Source organism: Eulemur rufifrons, chromosome 28 (assembly GCF_041146395.1).
Source record: "Eulemur rufifrons isolate Redbay chromosome 28, OSU_ERuf_1, whole genome shotgun sequence".
NCBI lineage: Eukaryota > Metazoa > Chordata > Mammalia > Primates > Lemuridae > Eulemur > Eulemur rufifrons.
The window spans coordinates 21966148-21985971 of record NC_091010.1 but is presented as its reverse complement, the minus strand read 5'-3'; the positions used below and the strand labels follow the sequence as shown (position 1 = coordinate 21985971).

General features: G+C 50.9%; 1 protein-coding gene across 2 annotated transcripts in view; it reads right to left on the bottom strand.

The window, feature by feature from the left end:
- Positions 1-16644, bottom strand: part of LRRC20 (leucine rich repeat containing 20) — a 78133-nt gene extending 61489 nt beyond the window's left edge. Inside the window, exons 1-3 of one of the 2 annotated variants that reach the window (XM_069460066.1) lie at positions 16606-16625; positions 11155-11255; positions 10882-11024 (exon numbers count right to left, since the gene is read on the bottom strand). In XM_069460066.1, the coding sequence (XP_069316167.1) occupies positions 10882-10963 (82 nt within the window). In that variant the 5' untranslated portion in view covers positions 10964-11024; positions 11155-11255; positions 16606-16625. Of the gene's footprint in view, positions 1-10881; positions 11025-11154; positions 11256-16605 lie in introns of both variants that reach the window. The other variant, XM_069460067.1, reaches the window with a different exon arrangement.
- Positions 16645-19824: the final 3180 nt, after the last annotated feature.

Sequence of the window (19824 nt, the reverse complement as noted above, 5' to 3'; positions counted from 1 at the left end):
CCCATGAATGGGACCAGTGTCCTTATAAAAGAGAGCCCAGAGAGGTCCCTCCCCGCTTCTACCACAGGAGGACATGGGCGAGAAGACAGCTGTCTATGAGCCAGGAATCGGATCCTTCACCATGCACCGAGCCTGCCAGCACCTTGATCTTGGGCTTCCCAGCCTCCAGACTGTGAGAAATAAATTTCTACTGTTTATAAGCAACCCAGTGTATGGTATTTTGTTATAACCGCCTGAATGGACTAAGACAACTAACAACTAGCAGGGAGAGGCTAAGGATGTTGCTAAACATCCTACAATGCACAGAACAGCCCCCTACCACAAAGAATATCCAGCCCAAAAAGTCAACAGTGCCAAGATTGAGAAACACCAGCCTAGGGCTGCAAAGCCTTCCCTTCAAATACATACTGACCCCTCAAGGGTAAAAAGCCCTCTCCAAGGGGCACAGGAGAAAAGAAGGAGAAGGGTCATTCTTGGCCTCCCAGGACCCCCAATCCAGAGAGAGCACATCCAGGGAAGGCATTTTAGGCAGAAGCTTCCAGTCACCCCCTCACAGCACACCATGTCAGGGGCAGAGTTGGGAGAGGACAGAATCCTTACACACAGGAACTCAGAGTCCACTTGGGAGAGCAGCACAGGCTCTGTGGTGGGTACCTCTGTCCCCTCCCTGCCTGCCAAATCCCACCTGCTTCTCCAGAGGCAGGGAGCCAAGGATGGCAGATCTGAGGCCTCAGCCCTTGTGGTGGACAGAGACGGACAGCCTTGTGTGAGAGCCCATTTCTGCCTTCACACCTTCAGGGCTAGGCTGGGCTGGCCCTGGAGACATGGCCAGGAGACATGGCAGCAAAACATGTTCCCCTCACCCCCAGCAGGTGCCAGCCTGCTCAGCCCTGGGCCAGGAACTGCAGGTTAATAAGCCCCTAGAGGACCAAGACCCCACCCCATCGGGCCAGAAATGCTGCTCCAACCACAGCCCCTGGCTTCTCCCTCCCTCAGTGTGTGTGTGAGAGAGAGTCTGCCTCCCCCTCCAGACTGGTCACTCCCGGGGCACTTGGGTCCTCTGGGCAGGGCACACACAGCAGGTGCTCAATGTGTGTTTGTTGAAAAAGAAGCCAGCGGCAGTTTCTAAACCAAGAAAAGATATGGTCCTGCTTTAGTGAGTGCTTCCTGAGTACCCATGTTCAAGAAAGGGGTTGCAGGCCGGGTGCAGTGACTCACGCCTGTAATCCTAGCACTCTGGGAGGCCAAGGCGGGAGGATCGCTCCGAGGTCAGGAGTTTGAGACCAGCCTGAGCAAGAGTGAGACCCCGTCTCTACTAAAAATAGAAAGAAATTACCTGGCCAACTAAAATACATATAGAAAAAATTAGCCGGGCATAGTGGCACCTGCCTGTAGTCCCAGCTACTTGGGAGGCTGAGGCAGGAGGATTGCTTGAGCCCAGGAGTTTGAGGTTGCTGTGAGCTACGCTGATGACATGGCACTCTAGCCCGGGCAACAGAGTGAGACTCTGTCTTAAAAAAAAAAAGAAGGGATGCAAAATCAGGTGCCTGCGGGGGCCAGACAGCAATGTAAACGCAGGAAGGAAACCGGACAGGGAGTGGGAGCCCTGGTCAGGGCTGGGGTGCTCACACCCAGCAACAGCCCACTGAGGACCCTGGGCTCAGCCAGCTTCCTGTCTCCTGCTGGGCTGGTAACAGGGCGCCATCTGCTGGCAAGTGCAGGAGGAAAGCACTCGGCCAGCACAGAAGAGCCTGGGAGGGAGGGAGGAACAGGAGGTGCCCTCCTCCTCCCCCTGGTCCAGATGACTTCACAGCTCCCAGCCTAGCTGTGCAAGTCCCTCCCTGAAACACATTGTATCCATTCGTATTCTCACACACACATCCAGAGGCCTTCGGGCAACGCCCCTGCCCAGCCCCACAGAAGCCACCAGGAGAAGGAAGTTCCAAGTTGCAAATAGTAACCCAGCGATTCTCAAAATTCTAGGCAGGGAAGAATCAAACCAAGTTCATGTCAAAATGCAGATCCTACTTTTAAAGCTCTAGAGTGGGGCCCACCAGTCTGTATGTTTAACGGATACCCAGATGATCCTGATAGGAGGAAATCTTTTGGCAAAGATTTCTCAGATGCCACATCAAAAGTACCATCTATAAAGAAAAAACTGATAAACTGGACTTCATCAAAATTAAAAATATGAGCCAGGTGTGGTGGCATGAACTTGTAGTGCCAGCTACTTGGGAGGCTGAGGTGGGAGGATTGTCTAAGCCCAGGAGTTTGAGGCTGCAGTGAGCTGCGATGACATTATTGCACTCCAGCCTGGGCAACATAGTGAGACCTTGTCTCTAAAAAATAAAAAATAAATAAAAATTAAAAATATCCGCTCCCCAAAAGACACTGTTAAGGGAATAAAAGACAAGGCACAGGCTGGAAAACATACTAGCAAAACACATATCAGATAAAGAATTTGCATCCAGAATATATAAAGAACCTTTAAAACTTAACAAGAAAATGAAGCCAGGCATGGTGGCACGAGCCTATAGTCCCAGGTACTCGGCAGGCTGAAGCAGGAGGATTGCTTGAGCCCAGGAGTTTGAGGCTATAGTGTGCACATCTTTGAATAGCCACTGCACACCAGCCTGGGCAACACAGTGAGACCCCATCTCAAAAAAACCAACAAACAAAAGAAAGAATGAAAACTCAATTTTTTTAATGGGCAAAAGATGTGAATAGACGTTTCATCAAAGATGGATAGCCAAGAAGCACATGAAAAGATGTTCAACATAATTTGTTGTCATAGAATTGTACACTAAAACCACAATGAGAGACTATTACACTCTATAAGAATGTATGAAATTAAAAACCATACTAAATGTTGAAGAGGATGTGAAGGAATTAGAACTCAACACTTTGGAAAAGAGTGTGGCAGTTTCTTATATAGTCAAACATACAGTTAATATATACAGTGGCAGTTTCTTATACAGTCAAACATATACTAAATATATACAGTGGCAGATTCTTATACAGTCAAACATACACTTAATATATACAGTGGACCTCTGTGTCCTTGAGTTCCAAGTCCAAGGATTCAACCAACCACAGATCAAAAAATATTTGAAAATAAATAATACAAATTAAACAATACAGTTTAATAACTATTTGCATAGCATTTACATTGTATTAAGTATACTAATCTAGAGATGATTTAAAGTATATGGGAGGATGTGCATAGGTTATACACAAATACTATACCATTTTATATAAGGGACTTGAGCATCTTGGAATTTTGGTAGAGGAGGGGGTTCTGGAACCAAACCCCGACAGATACGGAGAGACGATGGTACAACCCAGCAACCCCACACCTATGCATTTAACCAAAAGAAATGAAAACTTTGCTTCACACAAAAACCTACAGGTAAATATTTAGACTTTATTTGTGGTGTTAAAAAACTGGAAATGGCCGCCGGGCATGGTGGCTCATGCCTGTAATCCTAGCACTCTGGGAGGCCAAGGAGGGAGGATCATTTGAGGTCAGGAGCTCGAGACCAGCCTGAGTAAGAGTGAGACCTCGTCTCTACTAAAAATAGAAAATCAGCCAGGTGTCCTGGGGGTGTTTGTTGTCCCAGGTACCAGAGAGATTGAGGCAAGAGGATCACTTGAGCCCAGGCATTGGAGGTTGCAGTGAGCTACGATGATGCCACTGCACTCTAGCTAGGGTGACAGAGCTAGACTCTGACTCAACAACGACAACAAAAAAACCTGGAAACAATCCAAATGTCCTTCAACAGATGGATGGATAAACAGATCGTGGCACATCATACAATGTAATACTATTCCGCAATGAAAGGAACAAACTACTGATTCACATAAAACATGGATGAATCCCAAACATGTGACACTAAAGTAAAAGAAGCCAGGCTCAAAAGGTTATGTTCTGTATGATTCCATCTGCATGATATTCCAGAAAAGGCAAACCATAAGGATAGAAAATAGACCAGTGACTCCCAGGTCCTGGGGGCTGGGGAGGGTTTGGCTGCCAAGGAGCATGAGGGACTTTTTGGAGGTGACACAAAGGATCTAAGTCTTGTTATGGTGATAGTTACATGATTATATGTGTTTGCCAAAATTCATAGAATCATATACCAAAGAGGGTAAATTTTATTTATATAGATAATAACTTGATAAAACAGACAAGTTTAAGTCCTGGCCAAAGCATCTGGGAGGCTTACTAACGTGCAGACCACCAGGCCCCACCTTCAGGAGTTCTGTTTTCAAAGCGCTGGAGTAGAGTCCATGAATCTGCATTTTTAACCATCCGCCTACAATCCTGATGCCGGTTACCCAGGACCCACCATTTAGAACACCTGCAGGAGTGGAGGAACTGACCGAACGACATTGCTCCATAGAAACAGCCCGTGGGGGCTGTCCCTATCCTCTGGTTACTACTGGAGACATCCTAACAATGATGTAAATATTAGGTACAATGGTAGATGTTCACCTGGGGTTATTTTCCTCCTTTTCAAGGAACAGGGTGGGCCCACTGTGGTTCTGAGCAGACCTGGGAGGAGAGGCAGGTGTGTTAGCAGGAGGAGGGAACTTTAGGTCCTTTAAGTCTCTGAGCTGTCCTTTTCATCCCCTCCCCCACCCCCTAAATGAGGGCAGCAGGGTGCATGGGAAAGGCCGGGCTGTGCACCCCACAGAACTGGGACAAACTCTGGCTCCCCCTGTAGGCAGCTGTGTCAACAGCAAGTCACTGGTCCACTCAGTCTAGCTCTAGCACCTATAGAACAGTGGAAACTACTGCAAAAGCAACATGGCAGAGGAGGTAAGTTGAATACTTTTATGCAACAAAACACTTAGAAACACTGGATAAAAAAATGTTTCATAACTTTGTTTCTTCATCTGTAAAATGGGGATATTAATGTCACCTTTGTCAGAGGGCTGTCATGAAGATTAAGCAAGTCAAAACCAGTAAAGTGTTTACAACTATGTCTGGTATAATAATAAGAGCAAGCCCCAGGGATCAAAAATAGAGAAAAGGTCACACCTGTAATCCTGACATTTTGGGAGGCTGAAATGGGAGGATCTCTCAAGCCTAGAAGTTTGAGGCTGCAGTGAGCTGTGATCCTGCCACGGCACTCCAGCCTGGGTCACAACCAGACCCTGCCTCCAAAAAATAAAAAAGAAGAAAATAGGTACTGAGGCTTTACTGCCCTGGGCTGCTGTGATGATCTGCGGAACCCAGGGGCTCAGGTTTAAAGGCCTAGAAGGGATCAGAAATGCAGTATTGGGCCTACTCAAGGTGGGAAGTTGAAGCTAAGACCCCGGCTGAAAGCTGGGATTTTGAAGGAAGGAGTGAAGGGGTAAACTAGAGAAAGAAAAAAAAAATCACTTTTTGATAATTAAAAAGCTATTTTTATCTTTGGGTACTGAATTTAAAAAACAAAAATTTCCCCTAAGATTCTGAAATCACAGGCCTGTTCTTCCTTAGGGTTCAAATAAATATTCACTTCCCTTAAGGTCCAGAAACACTTGGGGCTGAGAAATTAACAGAGGACATGCTTCTAGGCTGGTCACACTCAGGGCATTTGACAGAAGCAAACAAGACCCCTCCGGAGGACACAGCCCTCAACCAGAAGCACAGGGATGGTACCCCACGAGACCTGAGCACGGCGTCCGAAGTCACGTGAAATACACCCAGAACAACCCGCTGAGAGCCAGAGTCAGCCAGAACAGCAGACTTGGACCCCTCAGAACATCCTCTTATAGAAGAAGCAGTAAAGATTAAAAAACAAGTATAGTCAAATTATTAAAGAAATAAAAAATAGAGTTGAAAAAGTAAGAAAGAAGATATTATTCCCTTAAATCAGAATTTTTTTTTAGCAAGAGGAAAAGGATTTACTGGATCTGAAGAGAAATCAGAGTATATGAAACCAGATTTTTTAAAGGACCAAATAGAACTTTTGAAAATAAAAATATCTTAAAAATTGGAACTCAGTGGATGATTCAACAGACTAAACACAAAGAGGCAAATTGTAAAATGGAAGGTAGGTCTGAGGAGGCGGAGGGAGGCGCAGAGGGAGAAGGCCCAGGAGGAAGTCTGGGCATAAGAGACGCAGGAAGGAGAGAGCAACCTGCCACGGGCTAATGGCTCAGAATTTTCTAGAAATGCACCCAGACAGGAATCCTCAGAGTCAGGATATACAAAAGGCTTCAGAGAGGAATAAAAGATATCGAATGTGAACATGCCCAGCCCGGCGGCCTGACACACAACAGGCCCCAGATAAAGGCTGGTTCCTCCCTTCTCAGCCCTGGTCGGTCTCTCCTTTTGCCACCTGGGCAGCGCCTCTGTCCCAGCCGGGCATGTCCGTTCTTCCTGCCTGCTCCCAGGCCTCTCAAATCCCACTCTTCTGCTGTAATGATCATTCTTTAAAGTCATCCCCAAAGCACACAGCAGACCTAGGAGCCTCCACCCTGGAGGGGAGTGGGGTGCAAGGCAGGCTGGGGCCCCTCAGGAGCACAGGGCCCAGGGAAACCCAGACAGAGAGAAGGCAGCTCACTCCGGAGCCACGAGGCAGCAGGGAGGAAAGCCTGGTTCAGGGGAGGGAGGCTGAGTACAGTGCAGAGTTCTCAACTCTGCAAGCAACTCTGCAGGCTGGTTACAAGAGTCTAACGATGATGCCCAGGAGGGGTGTGGGGCTGCCAGGGAAGCGGCTTCAACGCAAGCCTAGGGCCTACTGGGGCCAGATGGAAAGGAGCCCACTTCTGGGGGTTGCAGAAGCCTGGAGGGAAGTGAGAAGAGCTGGGACCCAGGCTCAGGTTACAGGAGGAGCGAGCCTGGCTCCAGCGCCACCAGAGGTGCCCGGGGACTGCTAGAGGAGTGTGAGCGGTGCTTACCAGGGTTAACCACCTGAGTAAGGTGAGAGCAAGCCTGTAACCGAGCTCCTCCAGCCCAGTCTCTACAGGATCTCCCACTCGGCAGCCACGCACCTGTGGCTTGCAGTGGCCACCCTGCCGGGCCTGCACACTGGGGGGCAGGGAGGGAGCCCAGCACAAAGGGAGGAGCCAGGGAAGCCCATGTCTCTCCCAGGGTCATGGGCTTCCAGAAGGAGCTACCCCTGAACTCTTGACTGTCATTGGGACATGTGTTTTATTTCCACCTTCTAGAGGAGCAGGTTGTCCCTTATCTAAAATCTGTTCTCTAATTTTAAGTGTGACACATTCACTGTACAACATTAGAAAATGCAGAATAGTACTGTCTAACTCCCATTTCTATCTTGTTTTATTTCTTTCTATTTTCTTTTCTACATATACACACACATGTTTAACATAATTGGTATCTTACTGTATATACAGTTTAGAATCCTTGGTTTTTTTCCAGTTCATGTTATACAAGACAATGTGCCAGTCTTTATTCAAGCATACAATGAAATGTCATGTACCATTGTTAATGGCTACATAAATGGCATTGTACAGCTGTAACACAATTTATTTAGGCAATTTTCTGAAGCTAGATGTTTAGGCTGCTTCAGATTGTTTGCTCTTTTACATAAGAACCACGTAGAGTTACTTCATCTATGTTTCATGACCCAGTTCAATTCCCCTCTCCTCCGGGAAGCCTTCCTGGACTGCTTCAGCACCCAGCAACATCTCCCACCTCTGAATTAGGCAACCTGTGGTCCATACGACACAGCATAGGATGGATTCTGCACTGTCTCATAGGTTGTAGGCTGGTCTCGGGTCCAAGACCCTACAGCACACATCCCTGGGAGCTTCCAAGGCACCTTGTATACAGCAGATGCTCAATACATGCTAACTGCTTAGACTCCACTCCCCTTAGATTGTCTGAGCCTGGTCAGCTCCACTTTCCAAGGGTCAGGACTGCAGGTGCCCACAGTGGCCTGGTTTGGTATTTTACCTCTTTTCTGGCCACTGCAGAGGCACAAAGGCTCCCTATTGCTCAACCCTAACCTCAAGCCCCAGTCCCTCCACACGGAAGTCTCGGGCTTCGGGCAAGATCGTCATGGCTAAAGACTCTCCCACGTTGACTAGAGCTTTGCTGTGCTCATAAGCTTTGCTGTGATCACCAACCATCTGCCCCCACCCCAGGGCTACCTGGTAGGGAGGGGGCTCAGGCTCTGGTGCCAGACAGTCAGGGTTCCAATCCCAGACATGGTGGTGGTCTGGCAGGGTGGCCAAAGGCCTGCTTGGAGTTCCTCGGTAGGCATGGTCCCCGGCAGCATGCCCTACCCTAACCACTATGCGTACTTCACCTGAGGTGGGGTGCCCACTCTTCAGCTCACAGACATCCCCACCTGGCCTACAGATGCATCTGAGTTTGCAATCTCTGCTCCAGAAGTCCGGACTCCTCAACACAGCCTTCAGACTCTGCCTGCCGGGCACCATCCCTCACCACCTCCCGGACACTGCAGCGGCAACTCAGTGCATCCCTACCGCTGCCTAGAGTGCCTGCCTGCTCACTGCTGCATCTCAAACATCCTCTCTCCCACAGCACCTTCCCCAGGAAGCTTCCTCAACTGCCCTGGTCGGAAGTCAGCTCTCCCTCCCCTGCTGCCTCTCCACCCTACCACATCTGGATAAGATGGGGCTGCCTGTGTCCCTCTCCCCTGCAACATTTTAAGGTTGGGGTGGGTTACTCACTGCAGAGATCTGTCCATTTGCTCCAAACTCCCTATTCAGAGGCAACAAGAAGCAGGCCAAGCGGAGACCTGGCTGGCTGACACCTGGAGGAGGTGCATTTGCGCAGGGGAAGACTTAGGCCCTACCACCAGCTTTCAGGGATGAACAAAAATTAAAAATTGGCTGGGCACGGTGGTTCATGCCTATAATCCTAGCACTCTGGGAGGCCGAAGTGGGAGGATTGCTCTAGGTCAGGAGTTCGAGACCGGCCTGAGCAAGAGCGAGACCCCATCTCTACTAAAAATAGAAAGAAATTATCTGGACAGCTAAAAATATAGAGAGAAAAAAATTAGCCGGGCATGGTGGCACATGCCTATAGTCCCAGCTACTCGGGAGGCTGAGGCAGTCGGATCGCTTAAGCCCAGGAGTTTGAGGTTGCTGTGAGCTAGGCTGACGCCACAGCACTCTAGCCCCAGCAACAGAGTGAGACTCTGCCTCAAAAAAAAAAAAAAAATTTAAAACAATTAAAATAATATTAATAACAATAGTAAAAATACAAAAATTATTGAGCTCCCTCCATGCCAAGCACCTTACAGACATGACAATTACTCCTAACCACCCTGATGAGGTAGACACAGTTCCCATCTCCATTTTATACCTGAAGGAAGAGAGGCTCAGAGAGGCTAAGCCATCTGCTAAGCTACCAGGTGAGCAGGTGGCAGAGTGGGGATTCAAATCCAGGTCCATATGACCCAAAGCCTGGCTCTCACCTACAGTCTTAGTGGTAGAGAGCCTGGACCAGCCATGCTGGTGACTGGGGCAGGATTCCAGAATCCCCTCACTGAGGCCCACAGCCGTGGGCCTGCCAGCTCAGGGCTCCCCCAGAGACTTCCCTCCAACACCAACCACAATCTTCAATCTTCAGCGAGCTTGCTGACAGAGGGGGTGCCTCTCTCACCTCAGCAAATACCTCCACTCGCTTCCAAAGTGCTTGACACTGCACTAGGCTGTAGAGTGGGACGGGGGTCTGTGTGTGTGCAAGTGACCACAGGGTCCCTGCCCTCAGGGCATGCTGAATGAGCCTCAGAGGAGGAAAGGATCAAGGGGTGGAGGGGGCTGGGCTGAGGGCTTCCCGGAGGAAGCAGTGACCAAGCGCATCCTGAAGGCTGGGTGTCCCTCCACTTCCTGGACCACCACTCCCTGCCGCAGAAGCCCGCATTCCAGACACACCTGATGAGTAGCTGCTCGTAGAAATGCTCCACCTTTCCAGTCCCTGGGTCTTAGCCAGGCAGTAACCACCATGGGAATAGATGCTCCTTTGTGAGACAGACATAGACACACACCCCAACCTGCCTGTGAAATCCCTCTCATGTACCAAAGGCCTAACCCAAATTCCCCCTGTCCATCTGCGTGATCATCCCCCAGGCAGGATTGTGCTCCAGGCCGCCCGGTTCCCGCAACACGCCTGTGGCTCTACAGTGGTGCCGCGCTCCAGTGAGCGAAACATAAACACACGCATACACTCAGACCCTCAAGCATGTGCACAGATGTGCATGCACACACCGACACACGTGTGCACACGCACACACAGGGAACTGCACTGTACCCCCTGCGGCCCCTTGCACGGGGCAGATGGTCAACAAACACCTGCTGAATTCAATTCAATGGGATGACTTGCTTAAATACTTGGAGTCTTGGGGTGACTGATGGGATAAAATGCTATGACCAACTCAAAGCAAAAAACATAAAACATGATTCAAGTGGAATAATGGAGTGTAAAGGGGCCTCCTGACAGGGCAACCTCAAAAAATTCCGCTTTGCCATCTCGCCCCTCCGCCCCCTCCTCATCTGCAGACTGAGGCTCGCTGTGCCCAGCAGGCATCACTCACCCCAGGGGGCTGTGAGGATTCAACAAGACAACACTCAGAAGGCGCCAGCACAGGGCCTGTACGCGGGTGCCACTCCACACTTTCAGATGGTCCAAAGGCACACGCACACGCAGTCACCAGCAAGCCAGGGGCAAGCACGCAGGCTCAGTGATCCTCAAACCTCTCTGACCGTGACCCATAGTAAGAAATAGGCCTTACACTAGGACCCAGGACACACAAACTGCACATCGCTGCAATGACAGTGCCACAAAACACTTCGCGTGACAAGGGCACACGTGAGACTGTCTCTCTCCTCTCTTCTATTTCGTTGCTAAGCTCACCTCACCACCACCTCCAGGGCAGCCCTGTCCTCACTCACCCAGGGTGTCAGAGCCGCTCTCCACCGTCTCGTTGACCTTCCTCGCTACTCTGGCCACGGCCTCACCCATCTTCTTCAGCATGCAGACGCGGGTCCTGCTGCCAGCCCCCAGGCTGGTCTGCTGCTCACAAAGGGGCCTGTGCCTGGGGAAGATGGAGGGCCATGAAGTGCCGGCCTGTCGGGGGGGTCCCCACCCTGCATTCACCCCCAGCAACCTCCTCCCCCAGCCCCAGGCTGCCGGGAAGCCTGCACAGAGGGCCCCAGGTCACTCACCTCCTGCTGCGGAGCCCAGAGCCCAGGCCACATCCAGCTTGGCCTGTGGAGTGGCTGATCTGCCTGTCAGAGGGTGGGGGCACCCGGGCCCTACCGGCGTTCTGGGAGGATCAACACGTATGACCTCACCAGACTCAGGGTCCAGGCCTGAACCAGCGGCCCGGCAGGCGTGAGGACTCAGGTGTGCGCTGGCCTGTGACTCACTCAACAGGCGGGGCACTGGGGAGGAGGCGGGGCACGGCCAACTGCAGGGGAAAGACACCTGTCCCTCCATCCCACAGCCTCCGAGCTGGCGCCCTGTCCACAGCCCTCAGGACAATTCTCCAGCTCCCCTGTTCACTCCACCCACACCTGCCAGGCAGGAAGCAGGGACACAAAGGTAAATCAGAGCTCTGTGAGCCAATCAGAGCTCACAGGCTGAGGGGTGGGTGGTCTCGACAAACTCCCTTCCACGTGCCAGTATGGACGGGGATTTACAATTGGCCCGCGGACCTGATTACCAGCTGATGCTCAGTTTATCTGCAAGAAAAGGGAGGGGGAGGAATGGAAACGAGAGAAGGGAAATTGGATCACTAGGAGAGAAGAGGCTGAAAGAAGGATGAGGAAGACAAAATGGTAAGGTGTTAAGACATAAAGACACAGAAATGTCCCCAACTCCCTGTGTATTACACAGAAGGAAACTAGGGCACAAAGAGAGGCTAAGTGACCTGGCCAAGACAAAAATGAGTAAGTGGCAATAATCGGGTCGGCCCAGCTCCATATCCAGTGCTCACGTTTCACAAAAGCCCCCCACAATGCCAATAGCGGCGTTCATTCCACGGAGAGAGGAATGAACTTGAGGCCCAGGTCGGCACCCTTTTTGCCTCAGACCCCAAACCAGCTTCACAGACAGCTCGAGGAGCTCCAACGAACTTGCTCTGAGGGCCAAAGGCAAAAGAACGGAAAGGGTGGAGAGAAGGGCCATGGGGACAGTCCTCAAAGCTGGTAACAAACATCAGGAAAAAGTTCCCATGCACTCAACTAAACAAGCAGGCAGGAGAGGCCATGCCGGAGCTGGCCAGGCCCACCCATGTGCTTGGGGGAGTCGGTGTGACTTTAGCATACGTGTGTGTCTCATCAAGGAGGCTGACACTGAAGGTTTGAGACCCATAGCTCAGTGGGGAAAGACTGTTTTATGGAGACAGGTCTAATGCCCAACTCAACCATTTATTAGCTGAGAAGCCTTAGGAGAATTTCTTAACTGCTCTGAGCCTATTTCTTCATCTGAGTAGGAGATCTAGTAATACCAATGTTGCTGGGTTAATATGAAGATTGAATAAAATGTATATACCTATCTAGCTTGGAGTCTAGGATGTGTAAATACTCAATAAATCGTAGCTGAGAAAATAAAGCAGTACATGTGCAGCTATAACACCAGCATCTAATCCCAGTGTGACTCTGAACAAAAAACTCAGTCGACCTCAGCTTTGAGGAATGAGTAGAATTTCTATCTCGTCACCTCCAGGAAGTCTTCCCTGATTGCCTCAGTGTTCTCTCCTCCCTCTGAGTTTCAGCAGCACTCAATGGCTTAGCACACATCACTTGGGTTATTTATGAGCCACACATACGCTTGTCTCCCCTGTTGGCCTGTGGAGCAGCTTGGGGCAGAGAGCAGATCTATACTGTGCTTCTCACCTGCACTGTACATCAGACACTGAACATAGATGCTTAATTAGTATCCCCCAGTGGTGAGGATGAGGATTAACAGACATCATTTATGTTGCAAATCTGAACACAGGTCAGATGGTTCTTATGACAAATCTAAGACACTGTCTAAATGGAAAAGGGTCATAAATTCAAATGCCTAAAGATGCCAGGTAGGCAATCTGCAAAAAGTGGGCCAGTATAGGACAATAGGGAATAGAAAGGACTGTGGCAAACTGGACCCAACACCTTCACTGTGCTGCCTTTAAGACCATCCCCTAAGCCTGAATGACAGCCATGTTGCTGGAGTGTTGGTGACTTATTCTAACCCCTTTAAGAATGGGAAAACTGAGGACCCAAGAGGGGAGGTGAACCAGCTAGATGAAAACAAAGAACCAGCCGGGCACAGTGACTCACGCCTGTAATCCTAGCACTCTGGGAGGCTGAGGTGGGCAGATGGCTTGAGGTCAGGAGTTTGAGACCAGCCTGAGCAAGAGTGAGACCCCATCTCTACTAAAAATAGAAAAAATTAGCTGGATATGGCAGTGAGTGCCTGTAGTCCCAGCTATTCAGAAGGCTGAGGCAGGAGGATCGCTTGAGCCCAGGACTTTAAGGTTGCTGTGAGCTAGGCTGACACCACTGCACTCTACCCAGGGTGACTGAGTGAGACTCTGTCTTAAAAAATAAAAATAAAGGGCCGGGCATGGTGGCTCATGCCTGTAATCCTAGCACTCTAGGAGGCCGAGGCAGGAGGATTGCTCGAGGTCAGGAGTTTGAGACCAGCCTGAGCAAGAGCGAGACCCTGTCTCTACTAAAAATAGAAAGAAATTATCTGGCCAACTAAAAATATATAGAGAAAAAATTAGCCAGGCGTGGTGGCGCATGCCTGTAGTCCCAGCTACTCAGGAGGCTGAGGCAGGAGGATTGCTTGAGCCCAGGAGTTTGAGGTTGCTGTGAGCTAGGCTGACACCACACCACTCTAGCCAGGGCAACAGAGCGAGACTCTGTCTCAGAAAAAAAAAAAAAAAAAAGAACGAAAGAAAGAAAACAAAGAACCTGGGTCTCCTAATTCCCAGACTGGCACTCTTTCCACCATATTATGCCTTCTTCTCCCTCCTCCATCTCTAATATTCATCATCAGTAGTCATAAACATTTATTGAGCATCTGTTGGCAGGGGGCATGAGAATGAAGAGGGATGAAAGAAACACAGGAAATAGCTCTGACTTGTGATTCTGATGAGGAAGAGCTCTCCGAAGAACAGCACTGAGGCTATCCTGGCCTCACAGCACAGGGGAAAGGGAAGGGAAGGTAAATTGCCAAGTTGCCAGAGTCTGCTAACCCTAGTGGGATCCGCAGGCTTCTTTCCAACAGGCGCTATTCCTGCAATTCTACTAGCTGCCACCAGGTGGGGGAGGTGCCTCAGGCCATTGATGAAAACTAGTCAGATTAAAAATCTCACCACTGGTGGCAAACTCAGACACCTTATCATGTGTGTTAGCATGGACACAGGAGCTGGAACAGGAACAACATTTAAAATCTAGATGTCAGAGAAATTCACTAGGAATAAGGACCCCTTATATTCCAGAGGATGCTCTGAGTACACCAGAGATGTGCCTGGGACACAATCCAAGCAGCGTCAGCACCATTTGAGCCATCAGCGCAGAAGGCAGCCCTCCTGGAACCAGGATAGCCCCACAGACCCAAGCTATGGGCTCCTCGAGGCATCTGGTCAGCCCCATGTGCAGGGATGGTGGAAGCAGCGAGTCAGAGAGTGTCCCAAAGGGGAGAAACAGGTACCATCAGCCCACCTGGGCACCGCAGCCAGATGGTCCTCCTAACCCTGCCAGTCCCAGGCACTGGAAGGGGGCCTCAGAAAATGTAAAGGAAAGCACTCCAAATCCCAAAGACCCTCCAGCACAGGGTCTAAGCTCATACACTACTGCCGTCTCTTAACATATCCGTCTCCACACCACCCCCCCAATTCCCCATTCCTCAGAGTGAGCATCATGGTCCCAGGAAATGTTTAAATCCAACAAACACCTCCTGGGCACCTTCTATGAGGCCCACACCAGGGGAGTAAAGGTACAAAGACGGGGTATGGGCCAGAACAAGCTCCCACTAAGAGACAGCAACGCCAGGCCCAGGGGGTCAGGGTCATGAGGGCACATGGCTTCGGCAGAGGGAAGGAGCAGAGAAGGTCTGAGCAGCAGGTGCACAAAGGGATTTGGGAGAGAGGGAAACAGCAGCCAGTCTGTTCCCAGATTACTGGGGAGGGGGATATAGGCCTCTTATAAACCTGTCTTCTGTTTCTCTGTAGGGAACTAAGAGAAGTTTTTTGAGGAAAGTAGCCTAATCCAACCAGAGTTTTGGGAAGTTATCAGTGTTGGGAGCAGCCCCATTTGTAAAATGGAAATACCACCTTTCTCACTGGGTTGTTGTGAGAAGTATCATAACTGATATGTAACTTTTGAGAACGGACTTTGCAAACCATTAAGTGCTTCCCACACTAAGGCATTACCAATAGGTGATTAAACAGGTGCAAAGAGGAAGTTTGAATATAATAAATTGGGTGGGGGGAAGTTGTCCTGTTTTATGGGAGCTGGCACTACAGCCCTCCTGTCCCTATAACCTGGTTTCACCTGGATACAAGGCTGGGGGAGGGATGATTTTTGCTTAAACCCTGACCGTGGTCCCCTGGCTCCCGCCCTTACCAGCAAGAATTCTACCTTATCTGCAGTCCCAAGATCTCTACAAAGGAGCCACTGCGACACCCCGTCCGCACCAGCTGCCCCTATATTTAGTTACTGGTGTGGTCAGCTGGGAACTTTAGAGCCTGGCAGCCGCTCCGACGGGCAACCGGAGCCTCCGGAGCCATATGTGCGAGCTGCCCCCACCGCTGGCTGCAGCCGGCCTCTCCACTGTGCCAAGCGGGGAGCGGGTGGGGAAGCGAGGGACGGAGGGCTTGATGGGACCCAAGTAGCCCCAAAGGCCCACTTGAGACCAGAACAGAGTTGACCCACTTTCCCATCCAAGCGGAAGAAGACCGCTGGGGCGTGAGGAGGACCAGCTGACGCCTCGTTTTTGCGCCATGGGGTTCGGGTAGCCCCGCGCGTGCTTCCTTATGGGCATCCAGGCATCCTCGGACTGCACCTCTCAGGACTGTGCGCGGTGGCCAGCCAGGGTCCCCACGCGCCTGGCCCCGTCTCACCGCCCGGTGCCCACAGCCAATGGCACCGGCAGGCGAGGAATGGGGAGAATAAAGCAGGCTGAGGTGGGGGACGCTGGCGATCGCAGAGGGCCGGGGGCTCTGCGCTGCCCGGAGGCCGAGAGCACGCTCTGGGGCAGGCGTCTGCAGCTCCCCAGAGCGGAAGCAAACCACGAAAGTGTCGCTTCAGGGACGAAATGCACAGCAGCCTCTCCCAGCAAGGGCGCCTCCCCCGGGAATGGAGGCCAGCCAGGGAGCGCTTCCCCGGGCTCCCCATTCCCTGGCACCGCTGCGCCCACTCCCCCGAGCCATCGGGGTCCAGCAGCGGTGTGCCAGCGAGAGCCGGCGCGCGCCGGGCCCCTTGGCACCGCAGGAGCCGCGGCTAGTGCACCGCTGCCCTTTTCCACCGGGTGACCTGGGGGAGGGGACGGTACGCTGCAAAAACCGGGGCACTTCTCTCCCTCTCTCCCCCAGCCCCTGCAACGCTTAGCCTCAGACCACGTTTACTTTGCGGGGCACCAAGCGTGTGGCCCCGCTCCGGGCCGCTTTCGGCTCCACTTACGGCGACAATGCCTCCTAGCGCCCTGCGCAGCGCAGTCACACTCCCTCGGCCGCCGGCGGCGCCCCATGCGAGTTCCGCGCCGGCGAGGCGGGGCGCGCGGGGCTGCGGGCTGAGCGCGCGCGGCCGCTCGGCCAATCGCCGCGCCAGGACGGGCGCCGGGGCGGGAGCAGGCCCAGGGCCCGGGCCGCGCGCAACCAATCAGCGTGCGCCCCCGCCCTCCGCGCCCCGCCGTGGCGCGCGCCTAAACCAGGCCCGCGCGCTCCCGTCCGCAGGGAAGACCCGCTTTGTGTGCGGCTTCTGAAGGGAGGATGCTGAGGAGAGCCGAGGTGTAGACCGGAACGGGCAACACATCCCAGGATCAATGGCATTGAGGCTCCAGATCTGGGTGTCTCGAGGAAACGGAGTCCAACTAGCCAGATCAGGGGTTTGAAAAACGTGAAGATGGAGCGTAGGGAACTTTTCATGTGATGTCCCCGGTGCCCATTCAGGTTTTTAGAGACAGTAATTCTGGCTACACGAAGTTACCTCACCTCTCGAAAGCCTAATGTTCTTATCTATAAAATGGGAATTAAAATATATAAATGCCTACTTCACAGGCCATTGTGGGGATTAATGCGTGGAATGTCTAATGCAGTGCCCACGCCCAGACCTGATAGCGGCTCGGGGGAAGGGAGCTGCTGCACAGGCCTTGCCTTATGGAGAACTCACCCAGACCCTTTGCAGGACACACGGGAAGACAAAAGAGATGAGGTCCCTGCCTCAAACAGATGATGACGGTGTCAACTGCTCTAAGGAAAAGAAGTACATATCAAGTATGGGGGGGGGGGGCGGGGAAGTCCTGAAGAAAGAACATTTAATTCTGCCGCTAGAGGTGGCAGACAAGGAAAAACACGTTCCCTTGGGCCTTGATGGATGTTAAGGGTTGAACTGTGTTCCCCCCCACCACCAAAAAATATATGTTAAGGTCCTAAGCCCCAGGACTTCAGAATGTGGCCTTATTTTGAAATAGAGTCACTGCAGATGTAATTAGTTAAGATCAGGTCACTTTGGAGTAGGGTGCACCCCTAATCCAATGTGCCCAGTGTTCTTATAAGAGAGGAGGTGCACCGAGAGACACGCAGGGAGAACGCCATGTGATGATGGAAGCAGAGATTGGAGTGATGCATCTACAAGCAAAGGAATGCAGAAGAGTGTTGGCACGGATCAGAAGCTAGGAACAGGCAAGGAATAAATTCTCCCTCAGATCCTCCAAAAAGGAACCAGCCCTGCAGATACCTTGATTTGGACTTATAGCTTCCAGAACTGTAAGCGAATAAATTTCTGTTGTTGTGGCAACTTGTTACAGCTGCTCTAGGAAACAAATACAATAGGTTAGTAGGAATAAAAGAAAGAGGATGGTAAATATCTCCAAAGTCAGTCTTTCAAAACTGAATGCTTAGTATATGCAAGGCCCTGTGTCTCCAGGTATACTAAGATGAATTGGACACAGACTGTGCCCTCAGGGGGTTACCAGTTGAGTGGATGCATGAGCAGCAGGATTTTCTGACCCTTTACCACTGAATTCCTGCCAGACATATACCAAGTGCCAGATATAAATAACAAACGGGTGGAGTCCCATTCTGCCCAAGCCAAGATGCTTGTTACTCTGGACAAAGCAGACACAGCTACTTCTGTTTTACTGAACACCAGCCTGACACTTCTGGCCAACTTTTGCGCATGGATGTATTATCTCCCTTGCCAGGCCACATGCAGACCTGAGACAGCTAATACAGTGTTTCTGTGCACATAGTAAGTGTTCAGTAAATACTGCTGACAGATGGCCCCAGCCTGGGGTTTCCCACATTCATGCTTTACTTTAGCCAGTCTCCTGCCCCAGGAAGTTTATCCTGGACCCTCCAACCCCACAGAGACAAGATTCCTCCCCAGCTCAAATGCCACCTCTTCTATTCCTACTGTGTTTGCTTCTCCAGAGCACTTACTGCATTATACCCATTATTATACCATCTCTGCACAAGGCTCTGCCTGATTTCAAATACCAGAGCTTGGCACATGCTAAGTGTTTGTATCAGGCAGTTTGCTGCATAATAAAACACCCCACAATTTAGATGTGGCTTAAAATGATAGCTAATTTAGTTTATGATTTTATGGGTCAGTATTTTAGGCTGGGTTTGGCTGGGTAGTTCTTCTGGTCTCAGCTGGACTCCCTCATGCATCTGGGGTCAGTTGCAGGGCAGTCAGAGGCCTCTGCTTCTGGGGGGTGGATAGCTGTTAGCTGAGGCAAGTGGGCCACATGTCTCTCATCTACCAGCAGGCTAGCCCAAGTTTGTTCACATGGAGCTGCAGGGTCCCAAGAGCAAGAGTGGAATCATACAAGGTCTCTCAAGGTCTAGGCTCAAAATTGGCACTGCTTCATTTCCCCAGTTGTCTTGACTAAACAAAATTACAAGGCCAGCCCAGATCCAAGGTTGAAGAAGAAAAAGACTCCACCTCCTGATAGGAGGGAGCAGCAAAGTCACATCACAAAGAACACAGGTAAGGAATAAGGGGAGAATTGGGACTAATTTTGCAATCTACCCCATGCCTGATAAATATTCCCACAATACCTAGCACATAGTGAATGCTCAGTAAATATATATCAATAGTGCTAAGATTTTCAATCACTGTGTTTACTGAGTCTATTCAATGCAATCAGTTGGCAAATTTTTATACCTCACTACTAGGGTCTAGAAGCCTCAAGACAGTCATTGCTACCCTCAGTTTCAGAATAGCAAGTGAGGGGATCAGGAAGGTAGGACTATGCAAGAGAACCCCAGTGAGGCTTCTCAGTGAAGCAGCTTGACTGGCCCCATACAAACAAGCTCCTCTGGAGAGATCAGAGCATCTTCAAAGGCTTGGGCCACTGAGGGACTGGCTCCAACCCTGGCCACCTGAGTTAGAAGCCACACGCCCTTCACCTATGAACAGAGAAAGACTCAGATGTTTGCTAGGGCTTGAACACAGCCTGTGCTCGTACTTGAAAGCCTTGCAAGCTACATACAGAAAGGAAACCTCTTGTGCTATGACAGATTGTTATATGGCTATTCCCGGGTGGGTCTGCCCTTCACTGGGCAGTATAAATTCTCAGGGCACTTGTGGAAGTGACGCTATCCTGTAGACAGAGCCAGCATCTCAACTCCTATGACTGAAGACCCTGATGGGGACCACTTCCCATCAGAGAAT